Genomic DNA, 27220 nt, shown 5'->3' on the forward strand with positions numbered 1-27220 from the left:
TTCCCTGGCAGAATCAGCTGGTTTCTAGGTGTTCTGAAGCCAGAAAAAAATGTTTCCCTCCTGAAGGAAGGATATATACAGAGAAAAAGTGCTAAAGAAGGACCTTGAAACTACATCTCCTGTGCCCTTGACTTCAAGGCTACATTCAAACCTTGCAGACAGATGAGGCATTATTTTTCTTTTCTCTTCAGGTTTCTCAGTAGAGGACCCACTGTCCTGAGTGTGCCCTGCTCCTGTATCCCCGTCAGTTTAATTTCTTCCATATAATCTAAAACCTTTATGCATTTTTCCTTACTCTAAGAAATACTCTGTTTATATGTACTCAGATCAGAGAGCTTGCCAATGTGCTCAGAAATCAACAACAGGAATTACTGATATTTACTTAACATTTATTAAGTGCCAGCTACAATACTAAGCACTTGAGAGACATTATCTCATTTTTTTTTTCACCTCAAAATAACCCTTTCAGTGGGCATCATGTCTCTGTTTTATCAACAAGAATGGTTAAGTTTCAGAGATATAATTTGTCTGAGGTTACACAGCCAGTCTATGCAGGAGTCTAGCTAGACAGCAAAGTTCTTTACTAAATAGTTTTTTACTTCCTTTCTTCTTCCCAACTGTAGTCATTTTCTTCAACTGTTCTTCCCATCCCCACCAAATAAAAGCCCAGGCTTAAAAATTCACACACACACATACACAGACAGGACTGATAAGACTGCGACGATTTGGCTTAATGGTGTAGCCACTGTGAGACACAAGCCGTTTGTGGTTTTCTCAGGGTGTGTGCCCAGAAGTGGGATTGCTGGGTCATGTGGTAGTTTTATTCCTAGCTTTTAAAGGAAGCTCCGTACTGTTCTCCATGGTGGCTGTATCGATTTAGATTCCCACCAACAGTGCAAGAGGGTTCCATTTTCTCCACACCCTCTCCAACATTTATGGTTTGTAGATTTTTTGATGATGGCCTTTCTGACTGGTGTGAGGTGGTACCTCATTGCAGTTTTGATTTACATTTCTCTAATAATGAGTGATGTTGAGTATCTTTTCATGTGTTTGTTAGACATCTGCTCTGCATGACTTCTTTGGAGAAATGTCTGTTTAGGTTTTCATCCCACCCAAATGTTCGATGCAGCACTGTTTACAATAGCCAGGACGTGGAAGCAGCCTGGATGTTCACAGGCAGATGAATGGGTAAAGAAGGGTGGTACATATATACAACGGAATATCGCTCACCCATAAAAAGGAATACATTTGAGTCAGTTCTAGTGTGGTAGATGAACCTAGAGTCTGTTATATAGAGTGAAGTAAGTCAGAAAGAGAAAAACGAATTTTATATATTAATGCGTATATATGGAATCTAGAAAAATGGTACTGATGCACCTCTTTGCAGGGCAGGAAAAGAGACACAGACACAGAGAACAGACTTCGGACACCGTGGAGGAAGGAAAGGGTTGGATGAATTGAGAGAATAGCACTGAAACATATACACTACCATATGTAAAGTAGATCGCCAGTGGGAAGTCTCTGTACGAGGCAGGGAGCTCAGCTGGTGCTCTGTGACAGCCTGGAGGGGTGGGATGGTGCGGGGTGGGGGAGAGGTTCGAGGGAAGGAACGTACGTGTATCTGTGGCTGATTCACATTGTTGTATGGCAGAAGCCAACCCTATTGTAAAGCAATGATCCTCCACGTAAAAAATAAATTTAAAAAAATGCAAGCCATTCCTTCACAGGATTGTTTCTTATCCTTTGTAAAACTTTGGCACCTGTAGATTGTATTTCCCCTCAATGGAATATGGTATTAAGGTGCTTAACCTGTAAGGTGAATAACAGCCCAGATTCCCATGGAGGCAGGTGCCGCAGTCTTGGCCTTGTGAGATCTGTGTCATCTCTGCTGTGTGTTAGTCTCGGAGCGTGGAAAGAGAAGAACGCTGAGTTCTGGGTCTAGCCCTGCCGCTGGTGCAGCCTGTGACCTAGAGCAGATCACATCTGTTCTGCTGGTAGAAACTGAACTCAGTTTCCCACAAAGCTGAAATCTGAGTAGAAGGCCTTGACTTGGTCTTACAACCTAAAAGTCTGTTTGCCTTCCCACCTTAGTCAGTAACATTTACGAGACAGTGGCAAAGCTGAGTCTCCACCCCACCCAGGCCCCCAGTCTCGTCATCTGCACAGGAGGAAGCGTGGGCCCGGTGCTCGCTGGCCTCGCCAGCAGCTCTCGGTTTAGAACTCCAGGGAGCTGCAGGCAGATGCCTCTCTCACCCTGCAGAGTTCTGACCAGAGAGGAGTTTCAGTGAACCCAGTCAGGGCTAATCTAAGTGAAAAAGGGAGTTATTGGAAGAATAGTTGTGCAGCTCATAAAATCCAAAATGTGTTAAATAACTAGACACAGGGATGCCGGAAATCAGGGTACCCTCAAATACCTCTTCAGCGAGAGTTCATGAACTTTCCCCCTTGAGCACTGCCTAGGATGACTCCCAACACAGCCCATTTCTGTGATTTTCTGTTAAAAATCATGAATTCTGTCATGGACTAGTCTATTGTGGGAGGGGGTGTTGGGGTGGGCAGGGTCAACCAGCAGCAGGAAGCTGCTGGAGGCCATTCTTGTGGGCAGTACAAACGGTGGGATGCCCCCACACAGGTGCACCCAGAAGCATACAAATATGCGTGCCTTACAGAGAAAGGCCATATATAGTAGATAATGATGTAAATAATGATGTGTTCACCATGGACAGCCACATCTGGGTGTTAAATGTGGGAGGAAGACACTATAGACCAGTAACAGAAATTACAATGTCACTTACTAAATGTTTTCAGGCAGCTGTGGTTAGAGGAAAGAGTAAGGGGTTTCAAAGCAAAAGCCTTGAGGGAGGGGCCATCCATTAGGTTAGCTTTGCTGCTGCTGCTGCTGCTAAGTTGCTTCAGTCGTGTCTGACTCTGTGCGACCCCATAGATGGCAGCCCACCAGGCTCCCCTGTCCCTGGGATTCTCCAGGCAAGAACACTGGAGTGGGTTGCCATTTTCTTCTCCAATGCATGAAAGTGAAAAGTCAAAGTGAAGTCGCTCAGTCGTGTCTGACTCTTCGCGACCCCATGGACTGCAGCCTACCAGGCTCCTCCATCCATGGGATTTTCCAGGCAAGAGTACTAGAGTGGGGTGCCATCGCCTTCTCTGAGCTTAGCTCTAGGCACAAAGAAAATCTCACAGTACTGTCTCACAAGGAAAGTACCACCACTGTGAATTAGGATCCTCCCTTCCTTCCTGCCACGCTTCTCAGATGGTGCTAGTGGTAAAGAACCCATCTGTTAGTGCAGGAGATATAAAAGACCCAGGCTCTATCCCTGGGTTGGGAAGATACCCTGCAGGAAGGCATGGCAACCCACTCCAGTATTCTTGCCTGGAGAATCCCATGAACAGAGGAGCCTGGTGAGCAATGGCCCATACGGTCACAAAGAGTTTGAAATGACTGAAGTGACTTAGCACGCAAGTACTTCCTTCCTGCCAGACCCTGTCTCATCTTTTCCACTTTGATGGGATTTGGGCAGTGTGCAATCCATTGAGAGTTTATGTCTTTATTTGTACAATACTCCTATTCCAACAATTAACAACAGCTAACACTTAACCAGGACTCAGCAAGTGCCCAGCAGGTCACGTGTGTATGAGCTGGGCTCCTCACGGTCCTTGGACACAGTGCTGGCACAGCCTGTATTTGTAGGTGAGAAACTGAGGCTTACCCGAGTTAAGGCTGGTGGTGAGGCATCCAGTCCAGTGGTGGACAAAGTGATGGAGCGGCCAGGCCCAGGAGCCTATGGCCAGGTCTGGATTCTGGCCCCTGCACTTCTGGCATGGAGTCCTTGGGCATGCTGCTGAGTCACTGATCTGTAAAGTGGGGATAAGGATGGGTCCCTTACCGTAGTGTGGGGCGGGGGTGTGTGATTTCATAACACAGGCAGTGCCTGGAGGCAGAGTGGTGCTCCGTTGTGTTTGCTGTTACTAATAAGGGCTTCAGTTAGTCCTGGGCAGATTAGAGATTGGAACCCAGGCTGACTGACTCCAAAACACATCCTCCATGGCAGAACCTGTCTGGTTCAGGCCTGAGAGGTGCAGTACAGGGGGAAAGGGGAGAGGAGGAAGAGGCAGGGGAGGAGCGAGGGAGCGCGGAGGAGGGGGGCCTCAGAACTCCAGGTTTCTCTCAGCCTTGTCGCTATGACCTTGAACTAGATACCTAGAAAGTTAGCAGCAGTTTCTGGATCCCTGTACTGGATTGAAGCATTGTGGCTTCCCCTTAAGCTTCTTACTTCAGGAGGCTTTAGGAAGGGGCTACTTGGGAAAAAAGAAGAGAAGAGACAGAGAGAGTGACTAAGAAGAGAGATGAAGTCAAAGAGAGAGAGAGAGAGAGAAAAGCAGATAAACATTCAGACTGACAGAGAGTTAGTGAATGATACCCAGAAGAAGAGAAACATAGACACCCACTTTGAGACGACAAAGGAAGGAGAGCAAGAGCTTAAAGAAAAGCAAGTGAGAGGCTGGGCGAGGTGGAGCAGAGACAGAGCGGAGGTGGCGGTGCTGCCCAGCCTGTGACTGCGGGAGGGGCAGACCCTGCAGTGCGTCAGTGCTCCATCTGAGCAAGGCACCTCCCGGGCAGCGGGCAGCCCAGGGGCTGGGCCATGGAGGGCTGTGACAGGAGGCCTCTTTATCTGAGTGGGAGACAGGAGCACTCTGCTCTGTGTCTTGCCCAGGATGCCACAGATTGGGTGCAGATTTTTCACCAGGTGGTAATAAAGGCTTGTTTGGAGAGACCTTGGGCTGAACAGCATACCAAGGTTGGGCCACAAGGGTGCTGAGACTTGGGGGCCTAAAGACTGATCTTACACCAGGGGATGGTTTCTATAAAAAGTCTCCTGTATACATTAGACAGACTTTGAGAATCTCTGCAAGGATATCCAGCCTTTGCGCTCATGCTCAGTCGCTTAAGTCATGTCTGAGTCTTTGCCAGCTCATGGACTGTAGTCCGCCAGGCTCCTCTGTCCATGGAATTCTCCAGGCAACAATGCTGCAGTGGGTTGCCGTGATCCAGGGATGGAACCCCCGTCTCCTGCATTGCAGGATCCATCCTTAATAATTACCAGTTTTACAGTAGGATTGATGAGGAATCTCAGTTCATAAGTAATGCATTTTTTAAAAACAATATCAATGTAGGGACTTTATAATCAGAGGAACAAAAGTTTTAAATTAGGTCCTCAGTACACTCCTGAAATGAGAGGGCAGGGAGAATGACATCCCCTGACATACAGCAGGTATGACCGTGTTCATCTCACAAGTGGGCAGTGGCTAAGGGGCAGGGCAGAATGTTTGAAAATATTTCTCCTTGATGCTTCCAAAATACTTTGAAAACCTGATGACAAGTCTCCCTCTGATTCTTCAAGAAGGATGAAATTATTAATGTCCCTTCAGCTTGGACAAGTTTCATTCCTTTGAGATTCTTCAGGGTTTAAATAAAAGGCAGGCGGGGATGATTTATTAGGTCGAGTCAGTTGAATGGTGCCTGTTGTGTTTGTGGCCCTGGGTTTCCCCTGAGAGGATCATGCAGCAGCCACTGCTGAACCAGCCCCCGCCCCTTAAGACCAGGTCTCCACCCCTTTTCAGTTTCCAATCAAGTTTGTAGCTGGCACACTCTTTCAAAGGTATTGCTTTTTGGTTTGAGAAATGATTCAGATGTGTCTTCTTTCAGGCTTTACGAAGGCAAGGAACAGATGGAGTTTGAAGAATCCATGAGACGGCTCTTTGAATCCATCAACAACTTGATGAAAAGTCAATATAAAACAACCATCCTTTTGCAGGTTGGTTTACACTACAAAAGAAAAAAAAATCTGCCTTTTCCCTTGGTCATCTGATAGAAAACAGCACGGTGAGATAATGCCTACTTTTGCTTGAATGGGCACAGCCCTGTGTCAATTGAAGGCCGGGGCTGGCCTCGTGGTATAAGGTATAAGGATGAACACCAGGGGCTCCTCGGGACAGCAGAAGGCTTGTTTGTTTGTTTCCCATGAAAGTAGCAGTGCTTCTTCTTAAATAACTCTGAAGCTTTTGCTCCCTGGAAGGAAATAGGTCAAACCTGATCCATTTTTAGTGGTGAGAATAGTTAAGGTGCCAGTCTCTGAAACTGTCCACTTTTTAATCTCAACACTGTAAACTCAGATCCCCTTTGGGGTTGAGAGTCTCCTTGATAAACAAGATACTTTGGAGAGAACGGGACCTCTGATTTAGTGGTTCATGATACATATCTACAAGCTCTGTAAATCTTTGAGAAACCTTTGTTTGAGAAAGAGTTTGGCAGCCAAGAGACTGAGTGAAGAGGCTGTTGAGGTTGACCTTCATAACTATCACGGCACTAATTCACAAGTGCCGCATGAGTTGTGAAGAAGAAAACTCGAGCACAATTGATCTAAACCAATGAGTCAATGCACACGACTTCCCCTTCTTTTGATAAGATATCTTTTTACTTGCTAACTTAAATGCGCGCTAGCTAGCTATGCCTGGCGTTGCCCGGCCTCAGGTTAGAATGAATGAGGTACTGGTGTTCAGCTAGAATGCAGGTGAGGATGCAAAAGCATAAGCCTTTCTGGGCGTGTCTGTTGCTAACGTGATGGGTTCCAAACTTTGCAGTGAAATCACATGAGGATCTTGAATTCACTCTGATGACTAATTACCACCAGCATACCTCCTAGTGGAATTGGTATGGAGTGTGACCAGGGAAAAGGGAGTTTGAAAATCTCCCCATTTGATTTTCATATAAAGTGAAGTTTGGGAATCACTCTGCTAATGTGATGGCTTCCTTTGATTTAATGAATGTTGGGAACTTCTGTGTGTGAGTGAGAGAGTGTGTGTGTGTGTGTAGAGAGGAGCTTTGTCTTGTTCATCATTATATCCTTAGCATATAGAAAGTCCTAGTATATAGTTGATACTTGATAAATATCTGTGGAATGAATAATCCTCAGAATAGGTGTTAAGATCTCTGTTTCATAGATATGGAAATTGAAGGGCTCCTATCTGCTAAGGGGTGTAGCTGGGATTCAGATCTCTTCCTGCCTGGCTCTAAGGACCATGTTCTGAACTGCTACATTATATTGTTATTTACACTACACATTTAGTACCTACTGGGGTTATGGGGCTTCCCAGGTGGTGTTAACGATAAAGAACCTGTCTGCCAATTCAGGAGACGTAAGAGATGCAGGTTCTGTCCCTGGGTTGAGAAGATCCCTTGGAGTAGGAAATGGCAACCCTCTCCAGTATTATTACCTGGGAAATCCCATGGATAGAGGAGCCTGGCAGACTACTGTCCATGGGGTCTGTAGAGGCTATTGCATTGCATCAAGTCTGAAATAGGCTCCAGGGAAGCTGAAATGTGAGGGACAAACAGAGGAGCTGGTTGGCGGGGAGGAGAAAGGAGTCCATGCCCCAGAGAGGTAAAGGTGCCCAGAGAGAGACTATGTGACCTTGAGAAAAATGGGAATAAGTCATCCCACAGCCGTCCTTTCCAATTTCAGCACCGATTTCCCTGTGATGAACTACCTGCGTTTGGGGGGAAGGAATAAAGGGAATGCAAAGGCAGGGAAAGAAAGGAGAAAAGGGAAGCTAAAAGATGAGCCAGTGAGAATGTCTGATTCTGAGAGGACCTGGGTCAACAAAATGTTTCCTTTTGATCAAGCTGTCTGATTTAATGCTGGATTTAACCTCTCAAGGTCTCTGTTTCCTCATCTATAAAACTTTAGTGTCTGGGTGAAGATCAGATAAACATTGTTTGCAAAAGAGCCAATTATAAAATACTATACAAATGCAGAGAGCTAATAGGATTATTATGGCTTTGACATGAGTCTTTCTGCCCAGGTTTTGATTGTCTGGGTAGCTGTGTTAGAAAGTGGCCTGTGTCCCCTGGGACCTAGGCCAGGTTATGCTGGTTTCTCCTCATAGACTTCCACCCCAAGAGCCATGAAAAGGGACTTTGCCTTTGTAAAAATTTACTCTAAGGGCCAAAGTTAGCTTCTAGGATGAAATCAATGATGTTTTCTGTCTTTTCCTATGGTTGTTGAAAAGTTGTCAAAGAAGAATATACAGTCATATTCAAGTATGAAGAGCAATACCATCTGAAAAAACCAAATGCTCTTTTAGGGTATGCGGAGAGAGGGGTCAAGGTCATATGATGTCAGCAAACCTCGCACAAGGGGTCTTCTGCAGACTTTGATGTTCACTACTGGAGAAGGAGCTTTGGATGTCAAGCCAGGGAGATCTGAGTGGGAAATGGGCGTCCACACTTGGGCACGTAGCACTGGGCAAGTGATCTCAGTTCCTGGGCTTCAATTACCCTTTTATAAAATGGAAAGCCTGATGTCTGTCTAATTTAGAGGATTATTGAGAGGATTAAAGTAATGCATGTAAAGCATGGTGGGTAAAGCCTGTTACATAGTTCAATTTAAATAATTTTTAGTCATGTATATCTCTTCCTCCTTTCAGTTCAGTTCAGTCGTCAGTCACGTCCAACTCTCTGCGACCCCATGAATCACAGCGTGCCCCGCCCCGCTGTCCATCACCAACTCCCAGAGTTCACTCAAACTCATGAGGTCATTTTCAACAGAGTGGAATCTGGAAGGGAATATTTGTGTTTCTAACCTTGTCACATGAAGTCAAGCAGGACTTGACTTCAACTAGGACATCCAGTTATTCTGTTAGATCAAGAAACAGATATAAATTTCAAGGAGGATAAGCTTACAAGAACTGACTCTATAAAAAATAAAAAGAGGAAGGCAAAGTTTTGCCAGTGAAATAGGACAGCATGACTGGAGTCTTGATTCCGAACCTGCATGGGGTAGAGTAGGAAAGAGTGCTGTGATCTATTAGTAATGTCTGCCATAAGTTTTGGGTGAGAGCATGGAGAACGCCAATGATTGACACTCCCATTCAAACCTTACACTTCCAGCTGGGTAGTGGCTTAGGTGGAAGCCCTAATTCATGCCTGCCTGAGTTCAGAGTTAAGTCCATCTGGGTTAGTCTCAGCTTTGCCCATGTGAATTCTTGGACCCAAGCTAGTTATTTCTCATGTCTGAGGCTCATCTGGCTTTTGTGAATTGCTTTCTCTGGTTTTCCTTATTGTTCAGAGATGGCATGGCAGTATCTCACATGAAACTATGGAGAATTTAAAGCCAGGCATCCAAAGAGGGTAGAAAGAGCGTTAAAAACATCTGTCACTGATTGAGTATCAGGCATGAACCAAGCTTTCACATGCAGCGTTTTCAGTCCTGCCAGAGGTCTGCAAGGAGTCTCTGTCTTCATTGTCCATGGAGGCTCATAAAGTTAAATAATTCATCCTAAAGTGTACCTATCCATGGTGGTAGAGCTAGGATTTCAACCCACCCAGGTCTTCTAACGCCAAAGTTAATATTCTCTAATCCACAAAGAATGGGTATGGGCAAGCTTCCTGGAATGGGTGGTGTGCTCAGAAGTCGCCGTGTGTGCCAGCCCTGTGAACGCTGCTGATAAAGCTGACGGCGGGGTGAGACGGTCAGCATCTGACACTGGTGAGCAGGATGCAGCCCAAATGTGAGTCACGGCCGTTTGGTGACGTTGTGCAGATCCGTTTGACCCACTGTCCTTTAGATTGTGATTCTTCATCGCTCTCCAATTTGATGGTACGAGTGGAAAGATATAAGCAACCCATAATTACAGAGCCTGCTCCCTTGGCTGCTCTGATTGTCACACATGCTAATATAGCCACTAGAGCATCCAGGAAGCAGAGACCTCTGCCTTTTTTGTCTCCAGAACCTGAAACAGTAACTGTCACTTCAATACCTTTCAGCTGGCACAAGAATGAATACTCGCTTCCAGTATTTTATGTTTTAGCATTTATTATGTGTGACACATTGAGCTAAAAGCTTTACATATACTGTTAGCCCATTTGATTTTTTTTTTTTTAATAACAAACACCTTATTAGGCAACTACTCTTCTTATCTCTACTTTACAGATGAGGAAATGGAGGCTTAGGGAGATTGAGTAACTTAATCACAGTTAAGAAGTAGCAGGTTACTTGAATCTAGGTTGTATAGTCCAGAGCTTGAGTTCCTAATCACTGAGCAAAGTAAGGTTTCATTAAAGAATTGAACCTTTTGGCAAAATGCTAGGTGGTCAAGCAATAAGCTCCATAACCAGCAGTACAGATGGGCAGATGTCTGGTCTGTAGTCACAAATTCGAGCTATTAAGGAGGCCTCTTTCTTTCCTCCCTTTTCATCGTTAACTGTTGTAAAATATCCAAGAGTCTGAAGCAAGGGAAGAATGTGGTTCATTTTTGGGACGTGGACTGAAGGCTGCATGCTGAGCCCGTGGTGGGAGGAGAAGTGAGACTCAAGTGTAATAGCAAGAGCTGGAGTTTCCCCTCTGCTTGTTAATGATTGGAATGCTGTCCCTTTCCACTGTCTACTGAATACTTAGAGGTGATGTTTGGGAATGTGGGATGTATGGAGGATAGGTGAAATTTTGTTCCAAAGGGGCTGCTGGAATCATACTGATCGCTCACATTTTTCATTCAGTCATCACATCAACCTTATAAAGTAGGTGACTTTATTCCCTTCAATCTCCTGATGAAACGAGCATAGAGAGTTAATTTCCCCAAGGACAGGCAGATGAAAGAGACCCACTTGGATCTGAACTTGGCCTCTTCCACCAGTCATTTTAAACACTGAGCTCTCTTGCCTCCTGCTAGGCTTCAGGGGCCAGCACAATTCTGGGTTACTGAAAGCATGGAGATGTGTGTCTCCCAGAACCTGTTGGTCCCTCATCCCTTGCCTTGATGATAATTCCCAGGATTACCAGCTCTGGTGAAGTCCATCTGAAAGACAGGGGTGAATGTCTGGGGAGAGTAGATGTATTTTCCTCAGGGACAGCTCAGCATCTCTAGGAAGACTGCTTCTTCTGGTCAGCTATGGTGAATCCCTGTGGCTATGTCTGTCCAGTTTCCAGGGACCTTGACTGTCCATCATTTGACTAAAATAAAAGGATTGTGAATTGGTGGGATGGGAATATTGTCAGAGCTCTTGAATGAGGAAGGCGTCTAGTGTTCTAGTATAACTTTGCATCACTGCAAGATACCTTCTTTTGCACTAGAAGTCTGTCTGCTGGCACCGATACTGTGCAGTCTTACTCTGTGAAGGAGAGGGAGACAAAGAGAAACAGACCAAGAGAGTCAGGAAGAGAAAGACAGAGGGGGTGGGCAGGACAGAGAATGATAGATGAGGAGTCTGGAAACAGAAGAGAAAGACAGAGGGGGTGGGCAGGACAGAGAATGATAGATGAGGAGTCTGGAAACAGAAGAGAAATCCGCTTTGAGTTTGAGGGAGTGCAGCCGTGTGGTTCTGATTTTTGCTGTTATTCCTAAACATTTGCTGTGTGCTCACAGCCCAGGATTATCAGCTCTGGTGAAGTCCTTCTGGATAGCAATCATCACAAGTGTTTTCCTACGACTCCTCTTGGGACAGTAAAATCACTACTGCTTGACTGGGGTCTGGCTCTCTTCTTGAGTGCTGTACCTGGCTTCTGGCAGAGGGACTTGGAACTGATGATTCATCTGGGAAATTCACTTGGAGCCGCATTACAAACTAATTACTGATCTGGAAAATGTTTTCCTGGTGGCCTTTCTTGCAACCCTCATGTATGTGGTGAGAAGGACACTTGAGGCTTTTCAGAAAAAATGGTATCTTCTTTCAAAAGCCGTCCTCTTAGGGCTTCCCTGATGGCTTGGTGGTAAAGAATCCACCTGCCAATGCAGGAGACACAGGTTTGATCCCTAATCGGAGAAGATCCCCCATGTCTCAGAGCAACTAAGCCCATGTGCCGGAACTATTAAGCCTGTGCTCTAGAGCCTGGGAGCCGCAACTAACGAAGCCCTCACACCCTAGAGCCTGTGCTCTGCTCCCAACAAGAGAAGCCACCGCAAGGAGAAGCCCGAGCAGGGGTGGCCACCTCCGACTTGCTGCAACTAGAGAAAAGCCCTGGCAGCAGTGAAGATGCGGCACAGCCAAAATAAACACATACATTTTTAAAAGTTATCCTCTTAATGGGGAGACTTTTCTTCATCTACTTCCTCCCTGAGTTTGGCTTTGTCTCCTCTGTTAGAACTTCCCCAATTGCCAAGGTGGAAGTTTTCCTAAAGCAGAATAGGCAGTAGCGGAGCATACTGGCTAGAAGCCAGTTGGGAAGAATCAGGTACGTATCTTTGCTGTGTGGCTTATTGAAAGTGCAAGTTGCTCAGTTGTGTCCGACTCTTTGCAACTCCATGGACTATACAGTCCATGGAATTCTCCAGGCCAGAATACTGGAGTGGGTAGCCTTTCTTGCCAACCCAGAGATTGAACCCATGTCTCCCACATTGCAGGCAGATTCTTTACCAGCTGAGCCACCAGGGAAGCCCAAGAATACTGGAGTGGGTAGCTTGTCCCTTCTCCAGTGGATCTTGCTGACCCAGGAATCTAACCGGGATCTCCTGCACTGTGGGCAGATGCTTTACCAGCTGAGCTATCAGGGTGTGGCTTATTAGCTGTATGTATTCTGGCAAGTTATTTTACCTCTCTAGTGGAATGACAGTATCTATTCCTAGAGTAGTTGTAAAAATGAAGTGATATCATGCATGGATAAAGTTTCCACTAATGGCTTGCTACTTTGATTAATATATATTAATCCAAATATATATTCATATACATGTATATATATGCACACATACATGCATAAGAATACCTCTGTTGTGTTTTTCTTAAATATTATATATGATATAAGGATATATACTATGAGATGGGGTTTCCCTGGTGGATCAAACAGCAAAGAATCTGCCTGCAGTGTGGGAGATCTGAGTTCGATCTCTGGGTCGGGAAGATCCCCTGGAGAAGGGAATGGCTACCCACTCTAGTATTCTTGCCTGGAGAATTCCAAGGACAGAGGAGCCCAGTGGGCTACGCTCCATGGGGTTGCAGACACGACTGAGTGACTAACGCTTTCGTGTTTTTCCACCGTGAGATGAAAGTGATAATACAACGGCAGTGGTTTATGTGCGATAGTAGTATTAATGAGGGAAAAATATTAACAACAGTGGAACAGCCTGGTTCCCAGGAGGCCAAAGGGTCTAGAAAGCCGGGCTGTTTCTAGTTCCCAGGCCTTAGAGACGTGCAACCAATCAGATCCCCAGTGGGACTTGTGGCTGAGTTCTGCCTCCTGGGAGTGCTCAGTGGCGGCACCTGCGGAACGCACGTGCTGCCACTGCCCTCAGGCGTGTCCGGGCTGTGCGAAGGCAGGTCCCCTGAGGACGGTGACAGCAGACTTGGCAAACTTCCCGCCCCTTTGGGAAAGCACACCGCAGGCCCGCCGCGTGTCTGTGAGGCCACCTGGGTCAGATGGACGTTTAGTATTACAGCTGACTTGGAAATACCCGTGGAGTCTCAGGATGGGAACCACTCCGTTTGTTTCACTTTGTCACTAGCCCGGGGCTGGGAGGCTGGGAAGATGGGCTTCTTCTGCAGTAACCCTTGTGCCAGCCTCGTCCAGCTCCTGCTCAGTCACAGCTGAAGCACTGAAGTGTGAGTGTCCACACAGATGCCTGGTGACTGCTGCTCTACAGAATCACTCCAAAGCCCTGGAATGACATGCAGCACTTGAAAGCCAGCAACTTGCTGCAGACACAGAGTCCTGGTTTTCCCTGACTTGCCAAGGATTTCATGTCTGTTTTTGTTCCCTCACTTTGGTCTTAAATATGGCCTTAATCGATGAGCCCACAATATTCTTTGTCCAGGCTCTGGGTAGTGAGGGCTGGCTGATGTCAGAGAATTGAGAAGGGGAAGATACAGCATGCGTACTTTTGGAGGCCGCTGTGTACTGGGCATTACAGTAGGTGCAAGGTGTGCTTTAGTTGCCGTCACTGCCCTCTATCATTTGCCCCACGTGAAAATGCTGAGGCTTGGGGAGCGAGGAGACGGCCCTCTGCGTTTGCGGGTGTTGGGCGGAACACTGGGGATCCCCCTACCTCAGCTCCCTGCGGGCCTAGAGTAAAGGAAGGAACTCTGTTCTGTGTTCCTCAGCCTAAGAGTAAAGGAACGAACAGTTTGTTTGAATGCTTAGACCGGCCTTTATCAGGGCACGTGCCTCAGCATGTGGCATCTCTTTAAGATGAGGAGATTGTAAGCTGGCAGCCCGTGGAGAAGTGCAGCCTGCAGGGGTGTTTGATTTGGCTAGAAGTGGTAAAACAAGTGAGCAAGAATGCCTTATTCTTTAGAGTGTGGGTTCCACACACCTGATCACTTCCCACTGGCCTACGCTCTTCTTATTTCACTTCTGTCTGCTGCTTACCCAGCCCTGCAGGCATCTGCTTTTGCTGTATCTTGATGTTTCCTGATACAGATGGCCTGACCAACTAGGCTGGAAGGCACTGTATGTGATAACTGCCTGGAGGAATGTCATAGTGCAACTTAGCATATTAAAATTCAGAGAAGTTCTGCAAAAAAAAAAAAAGTATCAGAACTAAAAAACGCACCTTACTGGTCTTATAAGCAAACGACCTTATCTTTGCTTAAACCAAACTTTCCCCTAACTGATTGCAAATCCTTTCCCTCCCACAGAATACCTAACATCATCCTATATAGTACAAAGGTGTCCCAATAGAGCCTAGTTTTAGAAACATTTGCTCTGGAATCTTTTTATCTCTTGTCATCTTGATTTGAAAGAATAAAGAGTAAATCTTCAGACATAAAATCCAATAACTATAAAGAAAAGGTCTGATGCATCTGACAACATACAAATTAAAATCCTTCTGTACAATGAAAGATACGATAAACAAAGCTAAAAGAAAGCAACAGTCAACTACAGGGGAAGTAAAAGAAAATTCTTGCAAAATATGTTACTGCAAAGGGGTTAATATTAATGATATATAAAGAATTCCACACCAATAAAAGAAATCACCCAAAAGAAAAAATGGAGAAAGAATACAGGCAAGTAGATAGTAAACATTTGCATATGTGCTCATTTTGTATGTCCAACTCTTTCCAACCCCATGGACTGCAGCCTGCCAGACTCCTCTGTCCATGGAATTTTCCAGGCAATAATACTGGAGGGGGTTGGCATTTCCTTCTCCAGGGAATCTTCCCAGACCAGGGATCAAACATGCATCTCTTGTTTCTCCTCCATTGACAGGTGGCTTCTTTACCACTGTGCTGATAGTAAGTACAGTTCAATAAATATAGAAAGGATGCCACCTGCACTAGAGCCAGAGCGTTGCAGATAACAGCTGCAAATTATATATCAGGCTGACAAAATTAAACAGACTTGCACACTAGTGTTCGCAAGGTTATAAGTTTAAGGAAATTGATTACTGCTTCTTTCTGAGGCAATATGACAGATTCTTCTAAAACATATATGAATATACATTTGTGTGTACATTTGCCTGTGTGAACATACATCTGATGCACTAGCTCCTCTTCAGCAGTGCATCCATCCCATTGGGATTCTCAAAGACACACAAATGCATGTGTTTAATATTTTCTTGCCACTTATTTTAAGATAAAGAGAAACTAAAGATAGCACGGAAAGTGTGACAGTGAAAGTGTTAGTCACTCAGTCGTGTCTGACTTTTTGTGACCCCATGGATTGTAGCCCACCAGGCTCCTCTGTCCGGAGAATTCTCCAGACAAGAATACTGGAGTGGGTTGCCATTTCCTTCTCCAGGGGATCTTCCCTACCCAGGTATTGAATCTGGGTCTCCTGCATTGCAGGCAGATTCTTTACTGTCTGAGCCACCAGGGAATTCCAAGAAAGCATGGAGTCCATTAGTAAGGAGGACTTGGTGTACCCACATGAGTCTTGTTATGCAGTGGTGAGAAATGAAGAGCGCACTCTATGAATTGATGGCAGAAATCCTGGTGGTACATGGTTAGCTGCAAAAAGCAAGTTACAGAACTGTGTAATCACACACATCCGCGTGCACAGGCACATGCATGCAACACACACAACACACACACGTTCATGCATAGAAAGCAATCAGGACTCATTGCAATGTTGACTGTGACCCCTTCTGAACTGAGCAGTAGGGATTGGGGCGGAGATGGAGATACAGGACTTCAGGGATAATTTTCATCCTAATACTTGTCTGAATTTTTTCAATAAACATAAGTCTGATGTGCAAAATTCATAAATAACAAGGAGAATAAGCATGAAGGCAAGGAGAGAGAGAGTTGCTATTTGAGTGAGGTGGCGTGTAGCTTGAGGGTTACAGGAGTGGCTCTGTGAGCAGCCTGTCTGTGTTTAAAGTCTGACTCTCCCACTTGCTAACTTTGTGACCTAGTTATCAAATCTTGATGCCCTAGAGGTTCCTGATCTATGAAAATAGTGTGTCCCTTGTAGGAGGAAATAAGGTTTAATAAAATTATCTAACAGCATGGTGTCTTCTCTGAGAACTTTCAGTGGAGCACAGTCATAATGGTTATCCACGTTCACTAAGAAACTCAGCTGTATATGGCTAGGAGGAAGAGTTTATTTAAAAAAATAATTTTCACTGTTTTAATTTTGGTTTAATTGTAAAACAGTGATTGTTGTTGTATTAGTTGCTTAGTCCTGTCTGACTCTTTGCGACCACATGGACTGTAGGCCCTCAGGCTCCTCTGTCCATGGGGATTTCCCAGGCAAGAATACTGGAGTGTGTTGCCATTTCCTTCTCCAAGGCATCTTTCTGACCCAGGGATCGAACACGTGTCTCCTACATTGGCAGGCGGATTCTTTACCACTGAGTCACCAGGGAAGCCCTAAAGGATGATACTTATTGACTACAGAACACTTAGAATATGCAGAAAAAAGAAAATAAAGAAAATGTAAAGTGCATACACCTACAAGATTTTTAAACATTATGTTCCAAATAGGTGACTTACAACTCTCTTTGTAGAAATTACAGTCTACTCTGTTATTTAGCAAATGGTGCTGCTTTACGAGGCCCTGGGTGTGTTTCCCACCTCTGGATGCATCAGTTACCTCACACAGAAGGAAAAAGTCCAGCCACCGTAACGCGCAGTTTTCCTAATCCAGCTAGTAGATTCGGAAATGTGCCCACAATTGTTCTCAAATTGGCCAAGGAGAGAAATTAGAAATAGAACTCAGTCCATACCATCCTTACCACCAACAGTACAACTCAAGCACACTGTCTTCTGATGATGATAGAAGTTACCCTTTACACAGCATCCAAAATATGCCTGGCTCTCTGCTGGATGCCTCATTTATATTTTTAATCTTTGCAATCCTGCAAAATAGGCATTATTTCCTCTAGTTTATAGACAAGGAAAATGAGAAATCGGAGAGGTTAAGTGTTTTGTCCAAAGTCACATGGCTACTAAGGAGTAGAACCAGAATTTGACTGTAAGTGTATATAACTTCCAAATCTATGATTGTTCTACTATACATTTCTAGGCCCTTGAAGACAGAAGAAACTCACATATCTAAGGTTTCAATCTACATATAGAGTTTAAGTCACTGTAGCAGTACCCAGGACGTAGGCTCCTTCTTCCTTGATCTGTGTCCTGTTGCAAAGCATCCTCGCCACCAGGCAGAATTGTTGGCAGAGTCATTGGCCGTGGGCATAACTCATGTTTATTTTATTTTCTACCTAGGTGGCAGCTTTGAAATATATCCCATCTGTCCTCCATGATGTGGAAACCGTCTTTGATGCAAAGTTACTCAGGTGAGAGCTGATGCTGTACTTTCCTGGGCTCTGTGGCCAAGCCAGGGATGCAGAGAGAGGAGGGTTCTTGTGGGGAATTCCAAATGGGCACTCAGCATGGGGAAAGAGGGGCCAGGCGGGCGGAACTTCCTCCGGGGACTTCAGTGTGGGATTGTTACATTTTTGTTTGTGTCAGATTTGGGGAAAACTAGCTATAAAATAAGCATATTTTTTGATTGATACCAATGATAAAGAATTGTATCATTGATATCAATCCTTGGTGGCTTAAAGAATCCGCCTGCAATGAAGGAGACATAGGAGACGTGGATTTGATACCTGGGTCAGGAAGCTCTCCTGGAGGAGGAAATGGCAACCTACTCCAGTATTCTTGCCTGAGAAATCTCATGGATAGGGGAGCCTGGTGGGCTCCAGTCCAGGGGTCAGAGAGGACTGAGCACACGTGCATGCACAATGATATAGAATATGAAACATGTAGGTTAAAAACTTATGTTTAGTGGAAATGTCTCCATTTCACCTGGGCTTGAAGGTTTTAGGGGTTCCAGTCTTTGCCCTGTAAGCCCTGTGATTACAAATAGAGAACCACTGATACATACTTAATGGCATAATGAGATGGGCTCCCCTTCACTTTTTCCTCCTTCACTCCATTCCTTTCATGAGAGGAGCACATTATCTCAATATGCTTATGCCTTTTAGGGGCATCTGAGCCAGATATACCCTCTTCTTCCTTTTCCCAAATTCACTTAAGTTGCAAGATAGCATATAGACCATTTAAATTTTTTTTTGGCCATGCTGTGTGGCATGTGGGATCTTATCTCCCTAACCAGGGGTCGAACTCACACTCCCTGCCATGGAAGGCAGAGTCTTAACCCCTGGACTGCCAGGGAAGTCCCTAAAAACCTTTTATATTAGAATACTTTTAGATTTAGAAAAGAGCTGCAGAGATAGTATATGGAGAATCCCTACATGCTTCTCACTGAGCTCCCCTTGTTGTTCACGTTTAGACAGTGACCGTACAGTCACTGAAGCTAAGACAGTAACATTGGCGTGACTCTACTCAATGCTCTCCAGACTTTATGCAGCTCTCATCAGCTTTTCCACTGTTCACATGAAGATGTCTGCTGGCTTCTCACTCTTCTGCTTTCAAGCTGAATGTTGTCCTCTTGGGGAAGCTACCTCTGAATATTGTAAATAAATTCCTCCCTTAACCCCTGTACCGTTACAGCTCCCTATCCATTTCATTGCATATCTGGCCCTGTATTGATTCGCTGGCTTTTGTGTTGTACATTGACCTTCATTAGAATGTAAGTTCCATGCCAACTGGGACCAAATCTGTTTCTGTTCTATCCCCTCTGCCCTGCACATTGCCTGTCACATATTAAATAGATGCTTAATGAGGATTTGAAAGAAATGAACACAATGAGCTTATTTTGGAAAGCTGACAGGGGTTATAATTTTGTTTCAGTGGCATTTTTATTTTCACTCTCTTTGGAAAAAGCTGTCTTCTTTTTCATATCCCAAACTTGTTCTAATCTACAACTTCTCACAGTTTTGTTTTTTTTTTTTTTAATTAGGACCTTTTTAAGATATCTAAAGCATTACCAAGTATAAAACATTAGAGAAATAAAATGGTATGGAAATGAAATTAGAACCTGATTTTAAACCCTTGTTTCTTGATCCCTTAACTGTGTAGCATTGGAAAAGTTAATCTTTTTAAACCTTACTTTTCCCACTTGTAAAATTGAGATAAGCACTGGATCTGCCTTATAAACCTGTGATGCTTCCATGGCACAGTGGATGTCAAGTGCAGAACATGTGCCTGAGGTTGAGGTTCTTGATGTTATTTTCCGATTTTCACATCCTTTTGAGTGTTGTTGGTATTAGTATTCAACAACGAGACCAACTATGCATGTTTACTGAAGGCTTATCATGCACGGGGCAGGGGGAGGGGTGGCAAAGGGAGCAAGATGTTGTTTCTGCTTCCACAGCCGACAGGCTGGGGAAGGACTGTGTCAGGAGGTGGCAGGCATTGGTTTAATGACTTCTCCGTGCTCCTGTTTTTCCTGCCCTCAGCCAACTCCTCTATGAATTCTACACGTGCATCCCTCCAGTGAAACTCCAAAAGCAGAAAGTCCAGTCCATGAATGAGATAGTCCAGAGCAATCTCTTTAAAAAGCAAGGTGAGTGTGAAGCATCTTGGCTGGTGGGGGTGCCTGAAACCCCACCTGCCCATCACATGCTACCCAGTTACCAAATGTTTCTTCTCTAAGAACTCCCTTAGTCTGAATGAAGGGGGGGAGTAGAACATAGCTGACAACTTAAATGTCAGAATCAAAACTAATTTAAAGAAAACATAGGCTGTACTATTTGTTTTTCCTGAGAAGGTTTAATAAGAGGCTAGATTTGGAGTCGTTTTCATATAATTTTTGTTTTCAATTTGGCTGTGCCATGTGGCATGTGGGATCTTAGTTCCCCATCCAGGGATTAAACCTCTGGCCGGGATTAAACCTCTGGCCCCTGCATTGGAAGCACGGAGTCTAAACCTCTGAAACACTAGGAAGTCCAATCTGGAGCTATTTTGCTGTGAGGTTTTTGCTCTATGTGAGAGGAAGTAGGTAAATTTCGAGTTCCTTTGCAGAGGCATCAGTGGCTCTGGGCTGCTGTTGCGTTTGCTTCCTGGGGCACTCGTTGTATGAGCAAGCAAACACGTATATACTGCAGAGTCTCCCTGGTCTCGTGTTATTACTTTCGTAGTAGCGCGTTACACAGCTACTCTGGACGTTGCCTTTCTTCAGGTAACGGTATTTCCTGGAGAGCAGGGAAAGACAGTGGACTTGTGCAGCAGTCGTAGTCAGAACTCACCCAAACTGATCTCTGGTAACCATCAGTCCCCAGCCAGCACCCCCGGCCTTGGGGCTCCCTGTTTTTGAGGCTGATGAGCTGGATGGCCCCACATCCTCCAGCTATGAGTACACAGGGCTTATATGTCAATATTCATGATTTCCTGACACCACTCCTTTTTGTTGGATTGAAAAAGATGACTTTTGAGGGTCAGTTCTGTTTTCTGTACCCTCAGCTCAAGGCTTTCCAATTTCAAGTTCCTTTCTGTTACGCTGGTGTCAGTGATACAACGAGAAGCAAACTGCAAGGAACAAGGAGTCCTAGAAAGCAGAGGACCACTCATCACCTGTCTGGGATTTATTCAGAGTGAGGCTTGAAGATTTATGTAAATTGCTGGGTAATCACAGAAACATTCAGGAACCACTTCATTGTAAACATTTTCCCCCCTAATGCCTGGTTAACATGGTGCAGCCAAAATTGCTGTCTGAATCCCATCCCATTAAGAGTAGGAGAAAGGCATGGGAAGAAAGATGATCTTGTGATGTTTATTCATGCCTGGAGTTGGCTGACCATTTAGACGATGTGTGACATGGTTTGTTTGTGCAAAGTGGTTTGTGTAGGTGATTGGAAACTAATCTTGCTAAGACTTGTTATATGTCTTGTATTACTGTTTAGTTTTGTTTTTTTTCAAGTGAGCCTTTCTCAGGTTTCACCTTCTGATTTCCATGTCAGAAGGAATCGCCCTCACGCTGAAAGCATTGAAATAAGCCTGCCCCTTCCTGCCCTGGCAGTCCCTTCCTGGATTTCAGGTGGTGTCACTGCGGAGGTGAATCGAGTCCCGTCTGAGGGGCGTGACGAGGGTGACTCTTGCTGCATATGATGCTGCACAGGCAGCAGGGAGCAGAGCCGATCGGCTCCTTTTCATTGTTCGGAGCTGCTGTCGTCAGGAGCCCGCTCAGCGTCCAGGCCAGATGGAATGTTAGCGTGGTCCTGGTTTGGGCATGTGGTGTCAGTTCCAGCCTGCCGGGACTCAGAGTAATTCCTTTACTGGAGCTGCATCTCCTGGGCTGACGGTGGCCCCTGGGGTCAGCATCATCACAGGATGAGTCAGACAGTTGCCGCCCACCAGTCCTGCTGCTCCTCTGAGTTTGAGTCAGTAAAAACCCTCTGATTAATACTAGGTGACAGAAGGCCAGCCCCAGGGTACACAGTTACAAAAGAAATGCAAAATTCTCACCTTTACATACATACAGCGACTGGAAGTAGGTGAACGGAGAGCCCGTTAGGGAGCCATTTTAAAGAGGCTGCTGTGTATAATTCATCAATCCATCCTTAGCTTAGGTGCGGAAGCAATGTGGTCCTATGCACAGCTTAAGGGTAGCTCCTCTTCCACTGTTTATTTGCTAAGTGAACCCTCTTACAAAGGGATTTCCCTGGTCGTCCAGTGGCTAATACTCCGCACTCCCAGTGCAGGGCCTGGTTCAGTCCCTGCTCAGGGAACTAGATCCCACGTGCCACTGCTAAGAGATGCGTGCCGCGGCTAAAGACTCTGTGTGCCTCAACTAAGACCCTGTGCAGCCAGACAAATAAACACAGGAATAAATGAATATTGTAAAAGTAATCTGAAAAAGAATAGATATATGTATAATATAGAACTGAGTGACTTTATGTATACCTGAAACTAATACAGGTATAATACAACTAAGCATAGTTGATGGTAAATCAACTGTCCTTCAATTAAAAAAAATAAGCATAAATTAAAACAATAACCCCAAGGGAAACTTCAGCTCAGGCTCCTCTTTAAGTCCTCGAGTTCCAAATGAAAACACTCCGATTGCATATGCACGCACTCACTGGGTGTCTGTGGCTCTTGGGTGAAAGTCTCCTTTATGCCCTGAAATAAGGTGAGTGTGATTCCTTGGCCAGGTCTGAACTAGAGTGAAATCCCTCCTGTTGTCCCCCTGGGAGGTGTCCTGTGCCTCAGAGAAACCGTTTACTTTGAGCCCGCACTTACTTAACTGCCAGATGTGCAGACTGCCTGGAGTGTTGTCGGTGACATTAGCTTGTACTCACAGCCTTGAACGCTTGTATTGACATCAGGACAAGGAGCCAGGAGGCTTTTAAGCACTTTCCAAACTGTTGGCAGATTATCCTATTGGCTTCTCTTCAGGAGGATCCTATGGAAAAGAGGGAGAAGGTTTACTGGTTAAGGGCTCTGGTTCTTGGGTTGGATTCCTGGGTTCAGCCCCTCATCAGCTGGGTGACCGTGGGCAATTTGCTTAACCTCTCTGCTCCTCAGCAAACTCATCTGCAAAATGGGAAAAATGATAGCAATATCTTAGAAGATTGTTATGTGGGCTGACGAGACCAACAGTGCATCTAACATGCTTATCAGTGTAACATCTCATACTAAGTGAGCACGGTTATTACTGGTGTTGAGGTTATTATTTCTGCCTCTCCGTTCATTTTTCCAACTTCTCACCTTCAGATTCTTGGCAATAAGGGCATCCCTTCGTAGTTGGTAGTCACATGAAACCCTAAGTTACGTTTCCCTGTTTCGCTGAAAGCTGTATGTTTTTCTGTAGGGTCTGAGAAGCATAGGACTTAATGAATAAAAAGGCCTTGGTGTGTATGCACTTCCTATCCTGGCCTTGAAAGGTTTTCTCAGGTTTTGTCTCATCTCCCTCGAGTGTTTCTGTGCAGGGCCCAGGTGACATGAGCCCAGCGTCACAGGTCCACGTGAGACGTTTGTGGTTTCTCGCCTCGTTGTTTACCTTGCCGCGGGCCTCAGTGTGGCTACACGGTCTGGGACGCCTGACAGTCATCCTCTGTGATGGTTGCTCCTGTGTGCTCAGTCGCTTAGTCGTGTCTGACTCTTTAGGACCCCACGGACTGTAACCTGCCAGGGCCACTGTCCACGGGATTTCCCAGGCAAGAATACTGGAGTGGGTTGCCATGCCCTTCTCCAGGGGATTTTCCCCACCCAGGGATTAAATCCGAGTCTTCTGCCACCTGAGACGCTCCTTGGGGCTATATTAAAATGTGCACGGGCAAATGTGCACACACACCCACACTTTTTAAATCTTCCTTCTTTCATGGAGGCAATTAGCCTCCACTTGTCTCAGCATTTACTTGACCTGTGACCCTGAGTAAATTTCTTACTCCTTTCAAGCCTCAGTTGCCTCATCTGTAAAGTGGGAATAACCAGAGAGTGAGCCTCACTGGGTTGTTGTGCAGCTCAGTGGCATAATGTGACCTGTTATCCTGGGGTGTGAGGGTGTCAGGGGTCACCAGCAGCCAAGGTCTTTCAGGGAGGGGCTCGCCCTGTGCGAATGACTTCAGAATTCAATGGGAGGAAAACTGGGAAACTGATGGAGACGGATTTCCTGTTGTCTCCAGACTGGCCTGGTGGTGATGAAGGGAGAAAGGATGAATAGGTATGCCCCAAGAAAACTCTGTGGGGAGTCTGCGAGAAAACCAAACCTTCTGTGCCTTTGCAACAGATTTGTCCCTGTGAGAACCTAATCTCTAAGTAATGTGTCTTTTCAGTCTGATGCTAATCAGATGTGCCATCTGCTTCAGTGTAAACTGCTTTGGGATCCACATGGCTGGCTTTCCTCTACTTCCAAAACAAACAGGGACAGGGCGGGGCCAGGAAGATGGAGAGACAGGGAGTGAGACCAGCAGGGAGACAGAGAAAGAGACAGAGATCTCACAGAGACTTGGAAACTTCAAGTGTTTATTTTCAGCGAGTGGGATTTTCTTTGGAAACTTTATTGAGAAGTTGTTCTCTGAACTCAAGCATCCCATTTTTCTTTTATGAAGATGTGGTTTCCTTCTTCCCTCTCTTTATATCTGCGGCCCACAGTACCTGGAGCTGCTTGGACCCCCGTTCACAGTGGGTCTCTTTGTCATGGGATGGGTGGACACCCCCGTCCAGCACCCTGAGAGGGCGGCTGTTTTTTCTAATTACCACATCACTGCAGCACTGGCTGGAGTGGAGAAAAGTCCTCTCGCTCTAACAGTTATTACTTTGCTTGGTGAACTTATGTAACACCTCTGAGCCTCCGGGTTCCGCATCTGAAAAATGTGAGTAGGAATGTGGACGTTAGAATATGAACTTTTGATTTAGGAAATCCTTGTTTGTGATCCTGGCTTGATGACTTACTAGCTGTGTTCCTTGAACAAGTAACTTCTTTGAGCTTTCATTTCTTTAGCTATGAATTAGGATTATGCATGTTAAACAGCTAGCAGAGTGCCTGACACAGTTGCTGCTTATTTAATAAAGACATCTATTGCATCCACTGTGTGACCGAAATAACCACAAGAATAACAATGACATCAGCAGCATCATAAAGGGAGAGACATATGATCATTCTAGAGCCAGACATCCTGGAATGTGAAGTCAAGTGGGCCTTAGAAAGCATCACTACGATCAAAGCTAGTGGAGGTGATGGAATTCCAGTTGAGCCATTTCAGATCCTAAAAGATGATGCTGTGAAAGTGCTGCACTTGATATGTCAGCAAATTTGGAAAACTCAGCAGTGGCCACAGGACTGGAAAAGATCAGTTTTCATTCCAATCCCAAAGAAAGGCAATGCCAAAGAATGCTCAAACTACTGCACAATTGCACTCATCTCACGCACTAGCAAAGTAATGCTCAAAATTCTCCAAGCCAGGCTTCAGCAATATGTGAACCATGAACTTTCAGATGTTCAAACTGGATTTGGAAAAGGCAGAGGTACCAGATATCAAATTGTTAATATCCATTGGATAATAGAAAAAGCAAGAGAGTTTCAGAAAAACATCTACTTCTGCTTTATTGTCTACGCCAAAGCCTTTGACTGTGTGGATCACAGCAAACTGTGGAAAATTCTTCAAGAAATGACCTTCAAGCCCGCCTGAACTGCCCCCTGAGAAATCTGTATGCAGGTCAAGAAGCAACAGTTGAATGGGACATGGAACAACAGACTGGTTCCAAAGAGGGAAAGGAGTATGTCAAGGCTGTATATTGTCACCCTGCTTATTTAATTTATATGCCGAGTGCAACATGTGAAGTGCCAGGCTGGATCTTCATCAAGCTGGAATCAAGATTGCCGGGAGGAATATCAGTAACCTCAGATATGCAGATGACACCACCCTTACAGCAGAAAGTGAAGAAGAACTAAAGAGCCTCTTGATGAAAGTGAAAGCTCAACATTCAGAAAACTAAGATCATGGCATCTGGTCCCATCACTTCATGGCAAATAGATGGGAAAACAATGGAAACAGTAGAGACTTTATTTTGGGGGCTCCAGAATCACTGCAGGTGGTGACCAGTCAGTCCTAAAGGAAATCAGTCCTTATATTCAGTGGAAGGAGTGATGCTGAAGCTGAAGCACCAATACTTTGACCACCTGATGCAAAGAACTGACTCCTTGGAAAAGACCCTGATGCTGGGAAAGATTGAAGGCAGAAGGAGAGGGGGACAACAGAGGATGAGATGGTTGGATGGCATCACCAGCTCAATGGACTTGAATTTGAATAAGCTCCAGGAGTTGGTGATGGACAGGGAAGCCTGATGTGCTGCAGTCCATGGGGGTCACAAAGAGTCGGACACGACTGAGTGACTGAACTGAACTGATATATAATTTGCAATATAAGACATACATTTGTGATTCCATGGACTGTAGCCTGCTAGGCTCCTCTGTCCATAGGATTTTCCAGGCAAGAATCCTGGGGTGGTTTGCCATTCCCTTCTCCAGGGCATCTTCCCGACCCAGGGTTCGAATCTGCATCTCTTATATCTCCTGCATTGGCAGGCAGGTTCTTTACCTCCGGTATCACCCGGGAAGCCCATATAGGACATAAACATATATTAAATACTTACAATGTCTGGGTTACATAGGTATAATTATCCCCATCTTATAGTGGGCAAACCAAGGCCTAGAGAGTCAAATAATTTTACCCCAGTGAGACCAAGGGTTAGTATACTGGGCTATGTGATTCTGAAGTAATAAGTCAGTCTCTAAATATCAATGGCTTATTTCTCTCTTGTGCAAAGTCTGATAAAGGTCATGAAAGTCATAGCCCTTTTGTCCCTTGTGAGGCTATGCCAGTGGTCCCGCTGACCTGTCTGCGACAGGGAGGAGAAGGAGGGAGAAAGCAGAGCCACTCTCAAGAACCTCAACCTGAAGATGACGCCCCAAGATCCCACCCACAGTCCTTTGCCCAGAAGGCATCCTGTGTTCCCAGCCCAGCCGTGAAGGGATCTGGGAAGTGAAGGGAGGCACATATAGAATCTGATTACTGTCTCTCTGCTGCTCATGGGCAGCAGTGGTAGAGCTGGACTTGGGGCACAAATCATTTGAATACCAAAGCTCATTTTCTTTCCACCGTACCATGCTTTGTTCTTGTAGTGAATAAACAGGAGAAGATGTGTTCATTTTCGTGTTGAAAATGCTTCATTGTCCATGTTAGAAATAAGTGCCTCCTTGCTCCTCCTGAGAGGTTTTTTTCTTTCTTCCTCACTCCCTGCCCCTGGTCCAAAGGCTGTGCATCTCACGACGGCTGTGCATAGGGACCTTTGCCTGAGCAGGAGATGGGACCTCTGACGCCAGTGGTTGCTGTGTCACTGCAGGTTTTTAAAGCACAGCTTTCCTTC

The 27220-nt window shown here is 45.3% G+C and overlaps 1 protein-coding gene across 1 annotated transcript in view; it reads left to right on the forward strand.

The window, feature by feature from the left end:
- Positions 1-27220, forward strand: part of DOCK2 (dedicator of cytokinesis 2) — a 458208-nt gene that overhangs the window by 107651 nt on the left and 323337 nt on the right. The window contains exons 23-25 of the mRNA XM_070774484.1: positions 5723-5831; positions 17669-17739; positions 19810-19916. Of these exons, the coding sequence (XP_070630585.1) occupies positions 5723-5831; positions 17669-17739; positions 19810-19916 (287 nt within the window). The remainder of the gene's footprint in view (positions 1-5722; positions 5832-17668; positions 17740-19809; positions 19917-27220) is intronic.

The sequence above is a fragment of the Bos indicus genome, chromosome 20 (assembly GCF_029378745.1).
Source record: "Bos indicus isolate NIAB-ARS_2022 breed Sahiwal x Tharparkar chromosome 20, NIAB-ARS_B.indTharparkar_mat_pri_1.0, whole genome shotgun sequence".
Lineage (NCBI taxonomy): Eukaryota > Metazoa > Chordata > Mammalia > Artiodactyla > Bovidae > Bos > Bos indicus.